Source organism: Leptomonas pyrrhocoris (genome assembly GCF_001293395.1).
Source record: "Leptomonas pyrrhocoris isolate H10 chromosome Unknown, whole genome shotgun sequence".
Taxonomy (NCBI): domain Eukaryota; phylum Euglenozoa; class Kinetoplastea; order Trypanosomatida; family Trypanosomatidae; genus Leptomonas; species Leptomonas pyrrhocoris.
The window spans coordinates 243,167-264,456 of NW_015438372.1; the positions used below are offsets into that span (position 1 = coordinate 243,167).

Below are 21,290 nucleotides of genomic sequence, written 5' to 3' on the forward strand. Positions count from 1 at the left end.
GTTTGGAGTAGCAAGGTCAGAGATGCGCAGGCGACGTTTGCTGCCTGCTCTACCGCCAGTGCTAAAGTAAAAAAGAGAGAACGAAGATAGTAGGTATCCGTAAGTCCCACCTGATGCTGCTCTTGTGTCGTGAAGGGGAGGGGCAGAGCCAACGAGACGGGGAAGCTTCCTCTTGTTCTCTTCTGTCTTTCTTTTCTTTATTTCTTTTGCAACAGCACACGTTGGAGATGCAGCGCGCACACACACGTGTGTCTTTCCCGTCTGCCTTTGCGTTGTCGGCGTGTGAACTCTGCAGCAGCTCTTCCTTCCTCTCTCTCTCTCTCTTGCCATTCGCCGCCTTTCCTTTCCTCCATTTGCGCCCCATTCACAGCAGCAGCAGCAAACCGAAGCGGAAAATACAAAAGGAAGTGGAAGGAGTTTAACGAATCATTTTCTGGCTAAAACGTATATGGTGCGGCAATCACACAGTAAAGCGCCGGCTCACCATCCAAAGCACATAAGATCGCATTCGTCGGAAAAACCCCATTACTTACTTATTTATGTATTTGTGTATTTTTTCCTTCTCACGTGTATAGCGCAGTTCAATGAGCAACTCAGCATCCTCTACGCAGCTTCTTTTCGGCGAGACGGACCGCACGGCCGCGCCGCTTGAAGTGGGGAGAGATGTACGTGAGGCCCACGACACCCTCTCTCCGGCGTACCCGCATTCCTCACCGGCGGCGCCGGAGTTGCCGCTTCGCACGCCCCCGCCGCCGCCGCTCGACCGCCTGGCCCTCGCGGCCTCCGACAGCAGCGTCGCGTCATGGCCGCGGTTATGCCGCCGCGATGGTCAACCCACCACGAAGCCGTATCGCGGTGTCGCCGTGGCCGTCTTGCGTCGCGTGCTGCATGACCAGTCTCCTGCGGGGGAGAGCGCAGCAGCGTCCCTCACCGCCACCGCCACCACAACATCTGCGCCGATGGCCGACGCGTCCCTGGCGAGTGCCCACAGCCCTTTTGCCATGCCCGGCACGTCGCTGATCAGCGCCTCGCCAGCGGCGGCCGTGGACAACAGCAAGAACGAGGATGACGACGACCACGGCGACGACACCGCAGACAGGCCGGCGTGTGAAGGCGCGGACGACGTGCTGCCGTGGTGGAGGCGTATTCTCATCGATGTCGCGTACCGACAACGGCTGATGCAGCTGAGCACAGAGGCGTATCGGCAAGAGCTGAAGCTGCTGCAGAACGCCCCGGATGTGATCTCCGGCACGGCAGGCATGGAGAAGAGGAAGGTGTGGCGTGAGCGGCAGTGGTGGACAGATGAGCTGGCGGAGGTCGTCACACCTTTGCGCTACAAGCTGGATGAGCATGACAAGAACAATGGGGCAGGGCGGCACGGGGCGGAAGCAGCGGTCTCTACGGCCGCCGTGAGGGCACCTCAAGGTGAAGATGCGGACGACCGTGCTTCGCATCCTCTTCAAGACGAAGTCGACCACACGATTGTCATGGCGCAGCACGTTGTGGTCACCATTCCGCGGCACAGCAGCGTATCGGCGATCTTTGCGCTGCAGCACCCGCACGCGATCATTCACGCGTCGGCGCTGGGGACGATACGCGTTGTGGCCCTTGGTCGCATGCCGCCGGCGCAGCATGCACACGAAGAGGCGTGGCAGGAGGCCGCCATCGACGCTCACCTCCGCATGCAGCGCCGTCTCTCGCACGAGATGTCGCTCGCGGCGAAGCGGAAGCTGGCGAAAGATATCTTGGCCGATAGGCAGGAGGTGCCGATGCAGACCGCCATCACAGACGCACTGCTGGAGACCGCGGCGGCGAAGCACTCCCAGCACAAGACGGAGAGTCAGCGAACGAAGAAGAGTGGGGCGACGCATGAGCCGCTTATCCCTCGGCCCCCCGCCCCGCGGTCCAGCACACCACCGCACTGGCGCGATCACCTGCCGCCTCGTATTGAGGCCATCGGCAGAGCTCAGCACGACGTCGATGTGGCGGTGATCAACGTGCAGACCTGCACCCTCTCACCGTTTCCAATGCCGGCAACAACGAAGACAGCAGCGACAACAACGGCGGCTCCAGTCTGTGAGGAAAGCAGCGTCAGCCGCAGCCACAGTAGCGGCGACACGGACAACTTCACTTCACGCAACGCAAAGGCCAAGATGGAGATGCATACGCCGCAGCAGCAGCTGCGCTGCCACGAGGCGGCGATGGCCTGCACAGACGGCACGGAAAACCTGTACGGCTTGCAGTACGTCTGGCGCCTGCCGCTGCCCCCAAGCGGTTTCATTCGAGTGTCGCCAGACCCGCGGTATGCAATGTGGCCGGATGACGCACGGCTCGGTACGGGCGTGAGCGCGCATCTCGTTGGTGGGTCTATCACCACCAACGACCACGGCAGTGGTGGTGGTGATGGTAGAGGTGCAGGTCACCCACCACACGACCGCAACGCTAGTCGCAGCACGATTCTCTGCAGCCGCCGCCGCCAGCGCCAGATGCGGCGTCTTGCCCGCCGCGTCAACGAGCGCGCACACAAGCTGCGCTGGCTGCACGAGATCGGCCGACGTCGTGTGTGCTACAACGATCTGGCGCTGGAGACCGAGTCGGACGCCTCGTCGCCATCGTCGTCGTCGGTGTCGTTTCGCTCCGACAGCACGGATAGCACGCTGATGTCGCAGCAAGGGGACCCAACCTCGCCGTCGCGGTTTTCGCTGAACGTGGCTCGGCAGGTGGAACGACGAAAGAGGGGCGTCGCGGCGGACGGAAGGGCAGCGGCGGTGGCGGCGGCGCGTCGAAGGAGGCTCGCTGCTCGCGCTGCCGCCCGCGGGGAGGTGGCCCGGCCGATCTACGACGGGGCGCTGAACATCAACGTCTACGCCGATGTCCTCGACACGAGAAAACTGCCGGCCAACGACAGCAGCAACAGCAAGGGGACCATGGCGAGTGCACAGCAGAATGCGACGTCGTCCTCCTCCTCCTCCTCCTCGACCGTGATGCCGCCGCACTACACCACCGCAGACGCACCGACACGACGTGTGTTTCTCGGGTGCTACCGACAGAGCCGCATGCTGATTCACTACAAGGTGTACTGCCGGGCGCTGCACGAGGAAGCACGGGTGCGGTGCGGACCGCCGCTCACCCACGTGATCGGACGCGCCCAAATTCACAGTAGTAGTGCCGCCGATGCACGCCATGGACAGCTCCCCGACGAGCCGTCCGTTACGTACGATGCCGGCACGGCTGCTCTCCTGCGCGGTGTCCCCGCCATTCCGTACCCGGTGCTTCGTCTGCAAACGGAGCCGCCCACGCTGCGGCAGCCGCACGCGCGTCAGACCCCCGACCTGTCGACTGTTCGCGAGGCGTGCTGCTGGGTGGGGCTCTTCCCCTCGGCCCGGGTCGACCTCGCCTCGGAGGCCCACCACGCCTGGCGCACGCTGCGCGAGTCGGCGCTCGTTCAGCAGGCCCTGCGCGACATCTTTGAGGATCTCCCGCACGACAAGGAGGGGCTGCTGGACAAGCGCACCTTTGTCCTCTTTGTGCTGCAGCTGCTGGAGCTGTTCTTTCCGTCTTACCTGAGCCCGACCACGCATGTGGCGATTGCGGAGGAGGAGTGGGCGTACCGCGGCACCACCGAGCACGTCGGGCCGCACACCTTCCACGAGAAGTTTTTCGGCTTCCCGTTTATCTTCATGCGCGACATCGCGACCGTGACGGAGACGGAGTTGGTGGAATTCTGGTCCATCTTGCGGTTGTGCCTGCGGGCGCAGCAGGAGCAGACACGGCTTCGCCTTCCCGGGGAAGCCGCCACGCCGCCGGAGGCGCTGCTCTCCGCGCTGCACCTCCTCGTTCCGCTGACTAGCCTGAACCCGACGCAGCTGCTGACGTTGATCGCCCGTCCGCCACCGGCCTTCGACCCCGTCGTGTACGACCGCTTCTGCCTGCTGACTGAGGCGTTCCGCAGCGACCCCGACGTGCACCGCGCACCGCGCGCCAGTCAGTACACGGTGGCGCGCGCGCGTGTGGAGCATCAACTCCGTCTTCGTGAGGCACAGCGGCGGCTGAGCGGAGCGGCCAAGGCGGCGGTGCGGGGAACGACGTTGACGCCAGCGGCGCTGCTCGCCTCCGCCTCAAGGGCAGAAAACAATCCCACGAGTGAGACCGCGCCGCTGGACATAGCGAACAAGCTGGCGGTGTCGGTGTCCGACCTGCTGAGCGGGTCGGCCGGCACGACCAGCCGCATCGGTATCGAAAACGCGGTGCAGCGCGAGCGCGAGGAGCAGCAGCGCCGTGCGGAGGCTCTGGAGAAGCGTGTTCTTCTGGAGCAGTCCGCCTTTTATGAACAGCGGCAGCAGCACCTGCATGTGCGGACCGCCGCGGTGGTGTCGGCGATCGAGGGCACCAGCAGCTCCTGGGAGCTGCACCGCGCGGATGTCTACGAGCCCCCTTCGCAGAGCTGCGGCGGAAATCTGAAGGACTCCGTGACCGCAGACCGCAACACCGAAGAAGGAGAAGGGAACGAAGACGTCGAAGACGCGCTGCTGGAGTACCTGGACGGTGTGCCGTGCGACGTCTTCGGCGGGCGTGTCTCGCTGCGGGAGCGGTATTTGCTGCACATCCGGTACCAGCGAAGTCGGCGGGGGCACGATTTTCCGTGGCTGCAGAACCGCGCCGTCAACGACACGGCGGATCCGGCGTCGACGTCGGCTGCTGCGTCGCCCGCTGCGGTCTCCTCGCCCAACACGATTCGCTTAGCAGATCGCGATCGTGAAGTCAAGACGCGGCGCTTCCTCAGTGTGATGAAGGGCGAGGGCAGCACCGTGCAGGAGCGGCAGCTCGTCGTTGCGGCGGAGTGCGAGCGCCTCCTTGGGTCTCCGCGCGCCCCCGTGACGACGACGGTCGCCGCGTGTGACGAGAAGGACAAAGACCACCAATCCAAGACGACCACGTCGTACGCTGCCGGCATCTACCCGCTCCGCCCGGTGCCGCGCAGAACCAGCAGCATCCTCCTCGTAACGGACCAGCGGGCACGGATGCGCATTCTCGAGCAGGCAGACTACACCATGTCCGACGCGAGCAGGACCGGGTCGTTTGTGCGGAAGGCGTCGGACCGGTCGGTGCACAACGGCAGTGCGGAACGGCTGCCGCGTCGAGTACCGTCCCGGGTGCGCATGGAAATACCGTCATCCTCCTTCTACGGCTCGCAGGGGCGCCGCCACCTTGCCCAGCCCCCACCAACCGCCGCCGCTGGCAAGACGACGAGGAGGGTGAGAACAGCATCTGCCACTGCGTCAGCGACGGCCCAGCACCAGCGGCGGCAGCCGCAACTGCACCGTGGTGTAGGGAGTCGGGGAGACTTGAAGCGAAAGGCGAGCAACACGATGCAGCGCACGCACTCCTTCGGTCGTCACCCATCAGCCCCGTCGCTGTCGAAGGTGTCGGCGTACGCAGCAGCCGCACCAGCCGTCGAGCCGGCCCCTCCCTCCCTTCCCCTTTCACGAGCGCCGTCCCTGACGGATGTGGGGGAGAGGGTGACGTCGTCGTATGGGGTTGAGGGAGCCGGGCCGGCAGGCATGCCCAACCTTGCGAGGCCCATCACGAACGTCTCGTTCATCGAGGCAGACCTGGCCCGCAACAACAACGACGACGTTGACGGGGACGATGACTGGAACAGTACGACCGTGTTGTCCATGCCGCTGGGGGGGTCATACCGGTCTTTCTTCACCGCGTGCGGCGACCGCCGCGGGTCGAATGCGTCCTTGGCGGCGAGTGCAGCGCAGCAGCGTCTCAGCACGGCGGCGCGCACTGCCTCACCGGCGACACTCTACGCTGGTCGGCTGCGTGCCCAGCAGCGTCGGCAGCAGCAGTACCAGGAGCGGTTCAACGCGAATCGTGGACCTGCCGCGACGCTGAAGCGGTAGGAGGGAGAAGAAGATGGCGGAGGTCGCTTCTCCCTTTCGCAGCCCTCAAGGGGCGGTTGAACTGGGTGGCGGTACTTTGCTGTTCGGGAATGTTTTGGGGGTTTTGTGCTTTTTCTTCCTCCCCACCTGTTTGGAATGGACGTCTGTCCGCATCCGTTTGCGACGTCGAAAACTTTTTTTTCCCATGTAGAGTTATTTCACGAAGCCACTGGCGTGTGTATTGTTTGTTCTTATTTAATTGTTTATTTATTATTACTGTTGCTTTGGAACACGCAGTCTCCTCGAGATTCGCACCGTTATTTACTTACTTGTGTAGTCAAAGGAAGAGGAAGAAGAAATGGTAGACGGTTTGTCGAGCGTAGAGCTGATCCTTGCTCGATTGGCGGCAACAGAAGCGCGTGAAAAGAAAAAAAACTCATTTGGTCTCAACTCCGACGCAAGTGTTTTTCATTGCTGTTGCGTGTGTGAGGGAGTGTGTGTGTGTGTGTCTGTGTGTGTATTCCTCACTCATGTATCACGAAGTAGCCGGGCTTCCTTTGCAGGAGAGCCTTGTTGCTCGAGAACTGCAGGTTGTGGCGTTCCTTCCCACTCTTTCTTTCTTCACTCTTTCTTTCTCTGTCGACGCTTCTTTTCTTTCTATGCGCATCTCTGCTGCTCGGGTTGGAGGGGCGCATGGGCCGTTACTGCGGCGCTAGTGTGTGACACAGTGTATTCGTTTTTGTTTTGAGGGCATTGGTCACACACCTACACACCTACACACGCTCTCAGGCACACATACATGCCTCGTTGCATGGAGTGTGATTCTCCTTCGCATTACAGCGCACAGCTCCCTTTTTTCTTTCCTCCTCATTCACCTCCTGCGTAGACCTTTGCCCTCTCCCGATGTCCTCTGCTATCACGCTCGTGGGCAATCAGCAGGTGATCGCGCTGACAACACGGCTCATCATCGGCATACGACTGCAGGGCACCATCGGCTACATCGACCCACGAAGCCCTTGCATCATCAAGCCACGGCCGTACCTCGCCTACTTCGCCGAGACGCTGCGTCGGCTGCATTGTGATGTGACGCTCTTTGTTCCGACGAACGAGGAGCACGACCGTGCGATGATGAACTGCTTTCACGAACGCGACTTCCCCACCCCGTTTCATTACATCCACGACCACTCCAAGTTTGTCGGTGTCGGCGCTGGGCGGGGCAACCGCAAGAAGGGCATCGCCCCTAACAACTACACAGAGTACTTACGTATTAAAGCGAACGCCGTCAACGCTACCGGGCAGGCAACGGATCGTATTCTCTTTATCGACTCCGAGGTGAACTATCGCTTTACCCCGGTCCAGACGCTCGTCTTGGACAGCTACGAGCCCCTCACACGGCGACAACAGCGGGAGTTGATGAAGGCGCAGCACGGCAACCCCTTCGGCGACGTCTCTTCGCAGCGAGCACGGCGCATCGCCGCAGCGGCGGCAAAGGCAACGGGCAACACCGTGCGTCACCGTGCCGTGGTGCACGCCCAACACCTGCAGGAAGCACTAGACAAGAACCAATCGAGCACGGAGATGCTGCGGTTGGAGCAGGCGGGGGTGCCGTTGGTGGACCCCCAAGACGATACGGACACGCTGGCCGCGCGTGGAAAGCGGCCGCGCACACCACTGCGGCCTGGTGGGACGCAGACAGCGGACAGAAGCGGCCGTGACCCACGTGGCCGTATCGCCGGCGCCGACGTACAGGACAGTAGCTCAAGCACCACCGCAACAGACAGCGAAGCATCTGCGGAGACGAGCATGTCGCGCGCCTTGGCAATCAATCTGGAGGACTACAGCCTCGTAGCGCTGTCGGAGATGATTGCGGAGATGGCGGCCAGTGACGTGAGCGTGGCGGAGTACCTCAGGATGGAGCCGCTCATCGAGAAGGTCGAGGTGCCGTTTCACGGCAAGGCGAATTACCTTCCGCCGGAGAACTGCGACAACATCGACTTGCTCAACTGGGATGAGATTAAGGTGATGGAGAAGAAGGCGCGGGACACGGGCGAGCCGGAGACGGTGGAGGAGACCGCCGCGCACAAGGACTTCTTCCAGTAATTGCACAAAAGTGAAGAAACAGTGGTCGTCGGGCGGTGCAGGTACGTGTGGACATCGACGGCGCTGCTTCGGTGTCTTCTTTATTCGTGTGTGTGCTGGCAATTCGAGGCGGCAGAACTGTCTGGAGTATCTTCTTTCTCTCTTTCTCCTCCTTTTTAGGGGTGATAATGGTTTTGTCACCACCAACTAGTACCGTCTTTTCACGGTATGGTATCGCTTATGCAGTCTCAAAGAAAGAAGAAGAAAAAAACAGAAACAGAAGAAGGGCTTCGCTGACGTCCGCAGAAAGGCCCCCGTCACCCACTGCGCTGCAACAACTCGCTTCGGTACAGCACCTCGCGGAAGTGCAGCGCGCGCGCCGTTCACCCCCTCCCCCCTCCCCTTTCCTCCCCACTCTTCTCCTCCATCTTCTCCTGTCTTTTCCTCCACCGAATGCGTTGCGGCTTCTTATTCACCTTACTCCTCCTTCCCCGTTTCCGTTGCCCTTCCAACAAGAATTCCCCATCGATTTTCTTTTCTTTTTTTACAGCAGCAGTTTCTCTTGTTTTTTCCTTTGTTGGAGGTTCTGACGCGCTTCCACCAAACTTTCTATAGTCCTGTCATTCCAATCCTTCTTGACCTCGACAGTCCGGCCTCCCTTCAAAGCACACTGTACGCCTTCTTTTTCCTTTTCTTCTGTTTCACTTACACGTCGTTGTGTGTGTGTGTGTGTGCGAGCGCTGATCTTTCCTGGTGTCGTCTTGTTCACAGGAATCGACGGCGTTCCTCTCTCGCAACGGTCAAAACGAAGACACATATTCTATAGCCTCTGTTGGACGTCAAGTCGCCTCCCCTCTTCTTTGTTCTTTTCTATCTCATTGTGACTATCGTGCTTTCGTTCTCCCCTCCGTCTCTCTCTCCCACACAGTAGATCGTCGAAGGTAACGCACGCAGCAGGTGTGTGTACTCTCTACTCTTGTTGTTATTTAGGTGTTTTTCTTTTTTGAGGCAAGCAGCCGTAAGCAGAAAATGAGCGCATCTGTCCAGACGTTGGCCACCGTCATGGCGACCGACATGAACTACTACGCCGGTGACCCGAGCATCCTCTCCGCGAACGTGATGACGGGCCGCGTCGAGCAGCTCCTGCAGTCCTCCCGCTCCGACCAGCTCACCACACGCGTCGCCATCCACGCCCAGCTGCGGGAGGCCTTCAAGGATGCGGAGGTGCAGAAGAAATTGGCGCCCTTCCTGGAGCCTGGCGAGGACATCAAGCAGAACGTGCAGGACGCCAAGTCGCGTGCGCAGTTCTTCTCACAGAAGCAGCAGCTCCTGCAGGCCGCCATTCTCCAGAGCGACGAGCAGAAGCAGCTGAAGGAGGCGCACGGCGAGCTGGCTGCGTGGGAGCGCGACAACGCGGTGCTGCTGCGCCATCAGATGTTCATGACCTACCTGCCCTCGCAGGCCCTGCTGCTCGAGAGTGCGGCCACCGTCGCCCTCTACCGGCAGTACGCCTCCCTCGAGGAGGGTCAGTACACGAGCGACAGCAGCGATGGCGAGGTGCCGACGATGCTGAAGAAGATGGGCGGCAAGACCTACTTTACGCAGTCGGAGCAGCCCTTCGAGGTCGACACGCACAACAAGATGTTCAGCCAGCAGGTGCTGCAGAATAAACGTGTTGAGTACGAGCAGATGCGCGAGAACGTCGCCCGCCTGCGGCAGGCCCTCGAGGACTGCGAGACGGTGAAGCGGCTGGAGAGCTTCATCGAGGTGCGCAACGACATCTACGCCCAGTTCGGCATCGACCGCCTCGTCTCGCTGTGCGGCCGGAAGGATAAGGAGATGGGCACGCCGAACGAGGGCGGCGTCGACGCGAGCCTGAACAGCCTGCCCGCCGACAACGAATACGTGGCGTCGGCGCGCTGCGCCCAGTACTCGCTGCCCAAGATCGTCGACGCGGCGTACAAGAACTACCTGAACATTATCTCGATGGATGACTGGGATGCCATGATGAAGCACACAAACAGCGACGCCAGGGCGGTGATGGAGAAGATCAAGCCGATGAAGGACAAGGAGACGTTCCGCTACTGGTTCCTCTCATGCCTCACGGCTGACACGCCGCAGACCGGACCGAACAAGATCGTAGGCCAGAAGGCGACGCCCCTCGAGGACTACAAGAAGTTCTGGACGCCGCAGAAGTCCAACTACGTCCCCTCCCTCTCAGCGAACCGCGGCGCCTTTGTCAGCAAAGTCGCCGACCGCCGCGGCCTGCCGCACATCGTCGTTCTCTCCCCCGCCACCTACCGCTACCGCGAGAACAACGACGCCAACGCCATTAAAACGGGTACGATCGACCTCATGGTGTACGACGCGACAAATGAGAAGGTGCTGCTGATGGTGACGAACTCCGCCGATGAGCGCCGCCCGCGTGGGGCATTCCTCAACGCGCAGGAGGAGCGCTACCGCTTCGCGGCCGTCGTGCGCTCCGCCATCACCTACGAGAACCAGTACCACGGCTTCGAATGCGATGGCGTCGTCGCCGAGTACTTCTTCGATGCCCAGGACGGCCCGGAGGAGAACTACTACTGCATCATGGCCCCGCAGCGCCTGTACGCGAAGATGAACAGCAAGGTCGAGGTGCCGCTGAAGGCCTTCCGTCCTTTCACCTCCTGCCCCCCGCGGTATTTTGTGCTCGGCTCGAACTGGGGCGTCAGCGCTGGCAACCCGCGCAACCCCTACCCCGCCAGCTTCGCCCACATGGAGCTGAACGAGGACGCCATCGCCCTCAGCAGCGCCATCCCGGACAACTTCATTGCTGAGAAGGTACTGCCGAACCTGCTGAGCCGCGCCGAAGGACTGCAGCAGCTCGAGGAGAAGAAACGCCAGCAGCAGCAGCAGCAGCAGCAGGCGGAGAAGCAGCAGCCGTCGCCGCGGGGGTCGAACCGCACACCCCGCAGCGGCGCGACGCCGCGCTCCACCGCGCCAGGCGCGGCCGGCAGCAGCAGCAACAACGGCAACTCCGCGGCAGACATCCTCGCTGAGGAGAACCTGCGCGGCCCTGGCGAGGAGGAGGACCCGCTGAGCCCCGTAGTACCGGACGAGGTGATGCACCCGGTGCGCGACCAGCTGATGAAGCAGCGTCGCGCGTGGCAGCCCGCCGCCTACGTGCAGTTCCGTGCCCGCAACGCGGACCTGAAGCAGCTGCCGGCCGTCAAGGACGGTCACCTCCGCACCCCGCTCAACGTGTTCAACGACATGATGAAGGAGAAGCACGGCGAGGATGCGCCGCCGCCGTCGACGCCGAGCAGCGCGCGCCGCAGCAACGGCCCCAACTCGAACCGCGCGGCGAATGTGGCCTGGTTCTAAGTCGGAGCTACAGCAACGGAAGGAAAGAGGCGACGGTGGTCGGCTACGTTGGCGGAGGAGGAGGAGGGGGAGGGGAGGGGGGGTCCACGCTCATCTCCCACCGGCACCTCTGCCCCCGTCGCTCACTCTCTATCTTTGTATTCCCCTTCCCAACGTCAAACGAGCAAAGGAAGCTGTTCAGTCACGGCGGCTCTCGCGGCCCTGGCAACAGTAATTATATCATTGAATCTTTTATCGTCGATGAATCATCGAGTTCGTCTGATGTTTTTCCTGTGTTCCTTGGTGTGTGTGTGTGTGTGTGTGCTCGCCGTTGTTCGCTACATCGTTTCTTTTCACCTTCGCTTTTCGTTGATGTTGCTTTCTAAAATATTCATATTTTTTTGGTTTTTTCTGTTAAGTTCAGCGCGGACACGGCAAAGGGAGCAACTGAACGTGCGCGTACGCTGTGGTGGAAGAGATGATGGGAAAGCTTGGCCCTCGGAAAAAATAAAAGATATGAACTCCGAAACTTTCCAAAATGGAAGGCACATCACTCCGACTGTCGAATGAGAAGAAGAAAGCATCGCTAGAAGAGGTTGACGATGAACGCCCTCTGCTGTTGTGGAGTCAATCCCGTGCTTTGGTGCCTCTGCTGCTGTTCTGGCTTTTTTCTTTTTCTTTTTCGTTCTTACTCCTTTCCTCTGTTGGTTTCGCTACAGGTTTTCTTTTTATTATTATTTCGCGCGTGGAGGAAATGTCTTGTGTTTAGTAGAGACCAAAATTAGTTGCTGAAAAAGGTCTTTACGTGGTGTTCATGTGTGTGTCTGTGTGTGTGCGCGCTACACACCTCTCGAGATTCTTACGAGTCGCTGTTGATCATTTTTTCTTCTTCCTTTTACGTTTACTTTCTTTTTATCTATTTTCTTTCCCTGTTCTTTTCCCTTTTCAAAGTCGTAGATTCATTCACGTCTGCCCTCGCAGCGTGCTGCGTTCCTTCTTCGCGTCTCCCATGCTAAATGTGCTCCCTCTCTCTCTCTTTCTATCTATCTGTTGCTCTCTCCTCAGCCTAAACCGCGGCAACAACGTCGCCGGACAAACGGAACGCAGGAGAGGAAGCGCACCTCACGCAACGAGAAGTGAGGTGGAATGGAAGGCGTCTCCTCTTCCGTGTGTGGATGTGCAACGAGAGAAAGCACGAGGGAGAAGGAGAAAAAAAACGATATAAAGGTTGTCCTTTGTTTTATATGTGTTTCTTTGTCTTTCATTGTTTTTATTCTTGACTGCGCGGGTTATTCAGAACAATAACGTTTCTTCTTTCCCTTACTTCCTTTTCTTTACTTCCTCTTCTTTTACTTTACTCTTCATAGTTGTCGCCTCTTTACAAAGATGAAAATGAACTTAAAAACGAAAAACTCTGCTGTTGTTGCTGTTGTTGCTGTTGTCCGTCAAGTCTCTCGCTGTCGTCGCCGTGAAGTCTTCGTTCGATGTGAGACACTCGAACGGCGTGAGCCTTCTTCCTTTTCCTCCGAAGTGTGGTACATCGAGTGTTGGTAGGTGAAGCGACTCGATGTGCTGGCGTGTGCGTGTGCGTGTGCGTAGGGGTTTGGGACTTGTCGAGAATGTGCGCTTTTCTCTTTATATAGAGAGAGAGAGCAAGCATAAAATGCGTGGTGTGCGGGGGGTCACCGGCCGTGCTTTTTGGCACTGCTCCATCGGCCCCCTCCCGACTGTGCCATTCGTTTGCGCTGTTGTCTTGTTTTTTCATGCCCTCTCTGCAATCTCGCTCATTGTTGAGGTCGTTGCGACCCAACTCTCTGTGTGTGTGCAGCGTCACACACGCACGCGTCACCGCACCGACGAGGTTTCTGCCTGGCTGACGCATCTTCCTTCGTGTCGTTACTACCACCATTTTATTATTATTATTTTCCTTCGACATCGTGCATCCATTTTTATTGTTGTTGTTGACAAAGAGAAATAGAAAAGAAAGAAAAAGAGAGGACTTCTTTTGTTTCCCCGCTTGACAAGCGATGTATTCCTCCTCCCTCGCTCTCCCTTTCACAAAAGAGAGGGAGAGAGAGAGAGGGGAGCACTGTGTGTCATCACTGCGGTCGAAGATGCGCCAACTCACCTTGAGGCAAAGATGAAACCATCGTTCTTCTACTGTTATTATTACCACGTGCGTTGCTTTTTAACAAGATAGAAGCACAAGCTTTTAAAAAAATGAAGCGGCAGCGTCAGCTTTTGAGTTGCTTCTTAACAGAGAGTACACGTTCACCTTCGGCGAACTATGCCGTCAACGCTGTCTTCTTTGTTTGTTTGTTTCCTTCTTTCTCTCAATGTGCGGTGCATCGTTTTTCGTAGCCTCTACTTTTTCTATTTCCTTTTTCTCTCTCGGTGTTGTTTCTTCATGTGCCTTTGGTTGGCCTTCGCTATATATATACACTGTCTTCTTCAAGTATCTAGCGTTTTTGAGTAGATGTGTCGGTGTGTGTGTGTGTGTGTGACCATGTCCGATGGGGGCGTCGGCCTCTTCTTTGATTATTATTATTACTGTTGTTGTTGTTACTATCTTCCATACGTGCCGGGGATGAAGATCTCGCGTTTTTTGGCGGAATACCGCGAAGAAACAAAGAATAATAATAGTAATAAAACACGAGGACGCACGTACGCGCCAAGCGCTGGCCACGAGTTGCGGACACAATGAAAGAGGAAAGAAGAAAGACATACCTGTTTTGAGATGCTAATACGAACAAGTCATTTCTACCCCTCACTTGTCAGCCAGCGTGCTTTAGTGGAGCGGAGTTGGGACTGTTATGCATTTCACTCCGTTTTTTTTTTGTTTTGGCAGTTCTACATCCTCAGCAGGGACTCAACGCAAGGCGCTCCTCCTTAGATCGCGGAACACGTGACATGCACTAGGCGGATAAATATGTTGCCGGTGCTTTCTGTTGCAACGGTGCACTTCTTCACGATGGGGTGCGCGCCAACATTGCTTTCTCCGACTTGACTGTCGTCTTCTCTTGATTTCCATTTCACCTCTCTCTCTCTCTCTCTCCTTTCTCCGCTCTCTCTTACGGTGTCTTTCTTTCATTCCGCGTAGACGTTCATCAACATATGTATGTGTGTATCTTTCTTGAGCTCTTTGGGAGTTGCTCATGATTCGCTAAGATGTCTGTTCAGCTTGAAAAGGTAAGGGAGTCCCATCAGGACAGCGCACCCGCCACACGTGATCCGACGCTCGCATCGCTCGCCGCTTTGCTTCCCCGCAGTACCACCACATCCACATCCACACCAACCCCATCAACCAGTCAGTCCAACGGTGCGCCAGCACCCCCGCCACGGTCATACACGCTCGTGAACGTGAACAGCAGCAGCAGCAGTGGCGTCGCGGTCCCTTTGGATCGCTATCGAGCGAAACTGGAGGAGTGTGCGACACTGCACCACGACGTGGACACGTTGACACGCAGCAACGAAGCCTACCAGCGGCGTCTCGCAGCCCAGGAGGCGGAAAACGCGGAGCTGCGGGCCACCATCGCGAAGCTGCAGTGCGTACGTCAAGCACCAAGTGCCAACGGTGACCCGGCTTCAGACACGCCGACGTCTGCTGGGCTGGATTCCCCTCCCCCGCCGCCCGCAGCGAGCGCCGTCGCAGCTCTTCCGGAAGCAGCTTTGGAAGGCGCGACGGTGGAGTCATGCGCAGGGCAGCTCACCACGTCGGTACCCGCGCCCAACGACGGGTGCACACCTCCAGGTTTGTGCGCTTCCGACACGGCAGCGTCCGCGCTCGCCGGGGGAACGGCAGCTGATGTTGCAGGGCAGCGAGACGATCGACACGCTCAACCCCCCGCGTCGGCGACTCACACGTCTCGCTCCTCGTCGCTGTCGAGCTCACGATCGAGCACGCCGAACACAGCGGCGGATCCTTTTGCAATGCCTTCGCGGTCGTCACCGCGACAGCCGCAGCACTCCACGTACGTGTCGGCTGCTGAGGTGACGGCGTATGGTCGTGCCTTGTCCGAGATCTTGGAAGCCCCGCTTGGTCCGTGGGAAGAGTAAAAAGCAAACAACGCGGGGGTGAAGGTTTAGACCTCCCTTCTTCCTCTATCTTATTTATCAAAAAAAGAAAATGTTATCTAGTGAAATCTATTTTACTATGTTATTTGTTGTTCGTCTGTTTGTTTACTTCCTCTTTTTCCTCTCTATTATCCCCTTCCGTGTTTTACTTCTCCGAATTTAGTCCCCGCACGTGTGCGGGTTGACCTCGCACGCACGCCCGCACAGATGAACTCCTTCACAATGTGCAGCATCACGTCACCACTCATGCGCTCCTTGGGGATGTCCTTTTTGTACGCATACGTATATTGCATGGAGTCGTAAAGTAGCACCATCTTTTCTGTTGCTGTTCGCAATGCATCGAGCACCGCTTACCTTCGCGTGTGAGAAGACTGCAGTTCGTCATGAGAGGGCCTTTTCTTGCGTTATGCGTGAGGAAGGGAGGGCGGGGAGAGAGGGAGGGAGAGAGAGAGAGAAAGAAGGGCTACCTCAGCCCAATGCAGTCTGAACGACGACCGTTTTCTCGCGCCGGCCGAGCTTACTAGCCGCGCACGCATTTTGCGAGTCCCTCTTTTGCTTCTTACCTCTGCTGACGGCCTCCTTCGCCACGATTCACCCTCACCTTTTGGCCCTTCACTCTTTCACTCTACTTTCATTTTTTTTTGTCTTTTATCGTCGACAACCACAATCATCACCACCATATCAACAGTCGTTTGCCGTGCAGTCAACTAGCGGACTTCCCCAAGAAGAAGAGGCACTCGCTTGTACGTGAACACGCCTCTCCTCCTTCCTTTGACTGATCTCGTTGCGGAGCGACCTTCCTTGTTGGCCTCTGTGCTTCTTGGATTTTCCTCCCTCAGCACGCGTATTCGCTCTGAAAAGGCGTGTCCTGCGCCTACGCTGTTCCCTTCACCTTGTTTGAATGAATCGTTCTCAGGTGCGCTTCGCCTCCGTATCCTGATTCACACGCCTGTAAATCGCCAGCGAAGTCTTTTTTGGTATTTTTACTCCCGTGAAATTCCCATGTGTGTGCGCCTGCTAAACAGTACCGCACACACGCACACACACGCACAGACACAGACAGAGACACACACAAGCCGCGAAGGTGATACTCGACGCAGCAGTACGCGTAAAACCGATGTCGTACCCCGTCGAAGCGGCGCGGCCACGAGCAGCCGAGGGCGACTTCGCCAGGAGAGCCTCGCTCGACGAGGCCGCTGACACCGTCGCCGACAACGGCTCACAACACAGCAGCCGTCGGCAGCAACGGCAGAGTACGCCGAAGCTGCGGGAGCACAGCGCTTCGCTGACACGGCGACAGAAGCTTCTGGAGGAGCAGCAGCAGCAGCAGATGCACTCCACCACCAACTCCCGTCACTCCTCCTCAGATCCCTCCCGGTCACCCGGAGAGGGGCGCCAGCGTTTCCAATCTGTCGACAGTCCTGACGCGGTGGGCGCCGTGCGCTCTGCCCTCCCTCTCATCCCGGCGGAGGAAGGGGACTCCGACGAGGTGGTGGCAACGGTGCCGCGCAGCTCCCCGCGGCAGCGTCTGTCTCGACGGTCGTCGCCGGCGACCGACTCGCTGCTCGCGGAGCAGCGGGCAGCATCCGCGGACGTGAGTCCGAAGACGGCGATGGCGAAGGCGCGCCTCGCCGCGGCAGGGGTGGACGCCTTGCCGAGCCCCCTCCGCGCGCACCACCACCGCCGCACCCCCCAGGGGACTCCCGGAAAGCCACCGCTGGTGCGTACGCCCCCGACGACAGCGAAGCCTACGGCAGACGCTCACCTCTTGTCCTTCCCCTCCACTGTCTCAGAAGGCGAGGACGGGGATGAAGAGGAGGAAGAGCCGGCTGCTACCAACGAGTACCCGGTGGAGTCGCCGCCGATGAACGTGCGGGGGCCGACAGCGGCGCACAAGAGCGATAATGAGGAAGACGACGGTGACACAGAGGCGTGGCAGGAGGTGTCCACGGAGTTGTTCAAGCCTCTCATCGCACACGAGCACCGCAGCATCGACGGCGGCGTCCCCGCTCTGCATGAAGAGGAGAGCGAAAAGCCGATCGCGGTCGACATGCGCCACCGCGCAAGCCGTCACCTGGCGAACGACGCCGACACTGAGAAGGGCAACTTTCATACGAAGCCGGAGATCGCACACCGGGCGTCCGTGAAGCCAACCTTCGATGCACCTGACGTCGCACCTGTGGCGGCGACGGCGGCGTCGGCCGAGCACGACAGCGCACCCCGCAACGTCCACGAGGGGGCGGACGAGACACCGGTGAGAGTGGCCGTGCGTCACCGCCGCAGCTTACACCTCGTCAACACCCACGCAAACTCCAGCAGCAGCAGAAACAACAACGCACATGGTTTGTCGCTGCACCCACGGCGTGAAGTCGCCACCCAAGCCTCCCTCAGCCCCGCCGCCATCGAGGTACGCGCGGCAGGCGAACGGGAGATGTCCGCAGAGCGCAACCAGCGGCGCAGCATCCACGGCGGCGGTAGTGGGGGCGAATTGTACGAAGAAGAGGAGCAGCCGCACGTCGCTGATGTTCGTCGGCGCAGCACGCGGGTGCTGGAGGAGGACAGCGATGCCGCGGCGCGGCGTCGTCGGTCACGTCTGGGCAGTCTTCACGCCCAACTGGAGCAGCCCGCCGTCGACCCCTGCCCCGTGTCGGCCGCGCAGCTTCTGCCCCACGCCATGCCGCTGCGCACCGAAGAGTCGAGCCGTCGCCTCAGCCGGCACGCTACCAGTCAACAGGCGCCGCTGTTCACCGCGAAAGAAGCGCAGCTGGCCACGATGGACTCTGTAAATCCGCGTGTACTCGAAGCGGAGGACGGCCACACGGCGCACACACGCTCCTCTCCGCCGGCCGCTCACACGCAGCAGCAACAGCAGCAGCGTCGCAGCGTGAACGCGGTACACGAAGAGCTGCAGCGGCCAATGCCAGCGGCGAAGCGCACCGTGGCCTCCGCCCCTCAGCGCACGCAGGTGGACGCCCACCACCGCCGCGCTAGCCGGCACGCCGCAGCGGACGGGCAACCGTGGTTCGCGGCGGGCGAGGAGAAGCCGGCGGAGTTGAGGACGGCGGGCCCGCAGACGATGGCCGCAGCCCCGGCTCGGTTCGGTTCGGCCGACGCCGCTCACCGAAGCCACAGCGTGCACACGACGGTGGTAGAGCACGTCCAGCAGCACGACGCCGTCCTGCAGGCGCAGCCCATGCATGTGATGGCGACCAGCGAGGCGCAGCGTCGTGCCAGTCAGCACGCAACGGCGTCTGCGGTGCCGTTGTTTACCGACGCCGACGCGGCCCCAGCCACTTTGAAGACGATCATACCGCAGAAGTTGGCCACGAAGCCCGCCAGCGCACCACCGCGGTGCAGCTTTCATGGGCGGCCCTTTTGTGGGGACGAGCTCGAGGCCCATCCCACGCAGGTCGAAAAGTGTCCTGCGCGGACAATGTCCGCCGCGGCCCGGGAAGGTCTGAGTAGCACGGAAGAGGTGGCCCCCACAGCGGACAAGCGCAGTCGAAGTTGTAGTCGGCACGGAGCGCTGGAAGAAGGAGAGAGCCCGCCGGTGGCGCCGCTAAAGGCCACCGCGCTCAGCCAGCCACTGCGGGTGACAGACTTTGATGCCAACGACGACGAGCTGGGCAGCGACGCGGAAGGTGCGGGCGGCCGGCGACCCCCGCCGCGCCGTGCGAGCCTGCATGCGTCGGAGCGCTCCTCTGTTTACTCCCCTGTCGCGCCGCTGGTCCACCGCCTGCCCTCTGCCGCGCTCCCCTCCCCACGTGAATCGATGGACGAGGATGGCGAGAACCGCGACACGCCGCAGCTGCGTGTCTGCATCTCCGATCAGTCCTCCCTCTCTGATGACTCCTCGGCCGCTGCGACGGTGCCAGGGATATCAGAGAGAACCGCCACGTCGCCCTTGGGATGCAAGTATGAGCTGCAGGAGCGGTACAAGCGTGCCCTCGGCGACGACCTTCCCACGGAGCTGCCACGGTGCGGCGCTGTCGACGACGACGTTTCGCCGGTGGCGGCACCCAACGGTGCCGGCAGCAATGCGGCACGTCAGCGCAGTCTGCTGTCGCACGGCAGCGTCGAGGTGGCCCGGCGCATTCGCGGCTTTTACGCGGGTGAAACCGACGACGAAGATCAAGACGACGCAGCGGACGTGGAAGACCACCACCGCCGTGAGTCGCGGCATGGGGCCTCAGAGGCGGAGGACGAAAACGCGGAGACGTCTGCAGAGGTATGCGGCAGCCAGCAGCATCGAAGCTCTATTTCAGGTGACGCGTCGAGCCGCACCGGCCGTCTTCGTCGCGCCACGCGGGTCACCGCCGTGGACGTGCTGCCGATACGCGCCTCTGAGTTTTCGCCGAAGGAGGCCGACGCGTCTGCGGATGAGAACGATGCACGTGGAGGCGATGTACAGGGCAAAGAGGCAGACGATGGGGATGAGGTGTACGAGATGATCAGCTGCTACGATGTCTCCTGTCAAACCTCGGCGTACCTCCTCCACGACTACCTGGACTCCCTCACACGGGCGGACGCGGTGGCCAAAAGCAACGTCGCAGCGGCAACGCCGGACAATCCGCATTACATGAGCACCGACCGGTGGATGTGCGCGCTGGGGCTGTGTCCGCGGTGCCACCCCAGCCGGCTGGCTCACCAAGCAAACACGCACCGCAGTGGAAGCGGTGAGCGGAGGGGGGAGACAAGTGATGCTGCGGCCGCTGCTGGAGGCCGCACCGGGAGCGACGGAAGCGGCAACGCAGGCCGGATTGTCTGGCCGCTTGTGACACGCCCCAGCCTCGGTTACTCGGCGCCTCCGCGCCTTACTCGATCGGTGCCGCCGTGCCAGCGCCTGCCGCCGCCGCTTGTCATGACAACACCGCCGCGAGTCCCCGCTTCCTTTGCCGCTACGACACCAACACCCCCACCGGCAGCAACGCGGCCGCACCCGCACGCCCCTCTGCCGTACCTGAAGCCCGCTACGACGACGCGATCCTCTGGCACGATTGGAAAGGCCGGCAGCAGGTCTCAGCCACAGCGCCCCTCAACCTCTTCCGCCCGCTTTCCCACAACCAGGTCCGCCGCAGTCACCGCGGCGCTTCTCGACTGCAGCGGCAGCAGCAGCGGCCGCCGCAGTCACGGTAGCACGGGCCGACGCGGTCGCGATCAGCCCGGCACGTACACCCCCCGCGTCACCGCCTACCGCGGCGGGTACTGCTTCACGCAGGAGTGGGAGAGTCGGCAGCGGCAGCGTCAGCGCGACTTGCGCTGCCTGCAGGCGGAGCAAAGCGCCCGCCAAGGCGGTGGCAGCGCCGCCTACAGCCCCCGCCTGCTCACCTGTCACGACGTGCAGTCGGGGCAGCCCATGTCAGAGTTTGCGTACCGCTACTGCGACCTGGAGTCGGAGAGGATGATGGTGCACAGCAGCGCACCGAGTTGCGGCGCGGCGAGACGGGATGTCCCGCTGGAGAACTACAACGACACGCTGCAGGGCGCCCCGCTCATCAGCCGGCGCGCCGGGTCGCCGGTGGGCGGGAGCGAGGCGTCGGTGGAGCGAACGCCCGCCGCGCTTGCAGAAGCCGACGCGGCTGAAGCAGCGCAGGCGAAGCGCATTCGTGCGTCGGCGAAAGAGAGGAGGCGTGCCGCGGACAGCGCGGTGGTGGCGGCGCATCGATGTGGCGAAGGCGACAGCTCTCGCTACGCACAGCACCAAGCAGCTCAACATTACTAAACCGCAAAGTGAAACGAGCAAAGGTATTTATATATATGCGTGTGTGGCAACTCCTTTCTTTGTTACTTTTCTTTACCTTTTATATATATGTAGAATTTTGAACGAGAGGTGAAACGAGCAATGTGCGTCCCCGATGCGAAGTTCGTGTGCTGCCACGACTATGATCCTTTCCTTGTTTCTTTTTG

General features: G+C 60.2%; 6 protein-coding genes across 6 annotated transcripts; all 6 read left to right on the plus strand.

Moving 5' to 3' along the window:
* Positions 1 to 584: 584 nt before the first annotated feature.
* Positions 585 to 5,909, plus strand: ABB37_06919 (hypothetical protein; the record flags this gene model as incomplete). Its single annotated transcript, XM_015805368.1, has 1 exon — positions 585 to 5,909. The coding sequence occupies one exon, from the start codon at positions 585 to 587 to the stop codon at positions 5,907 to 5,909; it is 5,325 nt and encodes a 1,774-aa protein (XP_015655981.1).
* A 664-nt stretch (positions 5,910 to 6,573) lies between these two features.
* On the plus strand, positions 6,574 to 7,988 carry ABB37_06920 (hypothetical protein; the record flags this gene model as incomplete). The annotated part of the gene is made up of 1 exon (XM_015805369.1): positions 6,574 to 7,988. Exon 1 carries the CDS (start codon positions 6,792 to 6,794, stop codon positions 7,986 to 7,988), a length of 1,197 nt encoding a protein of 398 aa, XP_015655982.1. The 5' UTR covers positions 6,574 to 6,791.
* Positions 7,989 to 8,481: 493 nt separating this feature from the next.
* ABB37_06921 (hypothetical protein) lies at positions 8,482 to 11,330 on the plus strand (the record flags this gene model as incomplete). The annotated part of the gene is made up of 1 exon (XM_015805370.1): positions 8,482 to 11,330. Exon 1 carries the CDS (start codon positions 8,997 to 8,999, stop codon positions 11,328 to 11,330), a length of 2,334 nt encoding a protein of 777 aa, XP_015655983.1. The 5' UTR covers positions 8,482 to 8,996.
* A 793-nt stretch (positions 11,331 to 12,123) lies between these two features.
* On the plus strand, positions 12,124 to 12,534 carry ABB37_06922 (hypothetical protein; the record flags this gene model as incomplete). Its single annotated transcript, XM_015805371.1, has 1 exon — positions 12,124 to 12,534. One exon carries the CDS (start codon positions 12,124 to 12,126, stop codon positions 12,532 to 12,534), a length of 411 nt encoding a protein of 136 aa, XP_015655984.1.
* A 1,873-nt stretch (positions 12,535 to 14,407) lies between these two features.
* ABB37_06923 (putative leucine-rich repeat protein) lies at positions 14,408 to 15,365 on the plus strand (the record flags this gene model as incomplete). Its single annotated transcript, XM_015805372.1, has 1 exon — positions 14,408 to 15,365. The coding sequence occupies exon 1, from the start codon at positions 14,478 to 14,480 to the stop codon at positions 15,363 to 15,365; it is 888 nt and encodes a 295-aa protein (XP_015655985.1). The 5' UTR covers positions 14,408 to 14,477.
* A 704-nt stretch (positions 15,366 to 16,069) lies between these two features.
* ABB37_06924 (hypothetical protein) lies at positions 16,070 to 21,105 on the plus strand (the record flags this gene model as incomplete). The annotated part of the gene is made up of 1 exon (XM_015805373.1): positions 16,070 to 21,105. The coding sequence occupies exon 1, from the start codon at positions 16,501 to 16,503 to the stop codon at positions 21,103 to 21,105; it is 4,605 nt and encodes a 1,534-aa protein (XP_015655986.1). The 5' UTR covers positions 16,070 to 16,500.
* Between the last annotated feature and the right edge of the window lie 185 nt (positions 21,106 to 21,290).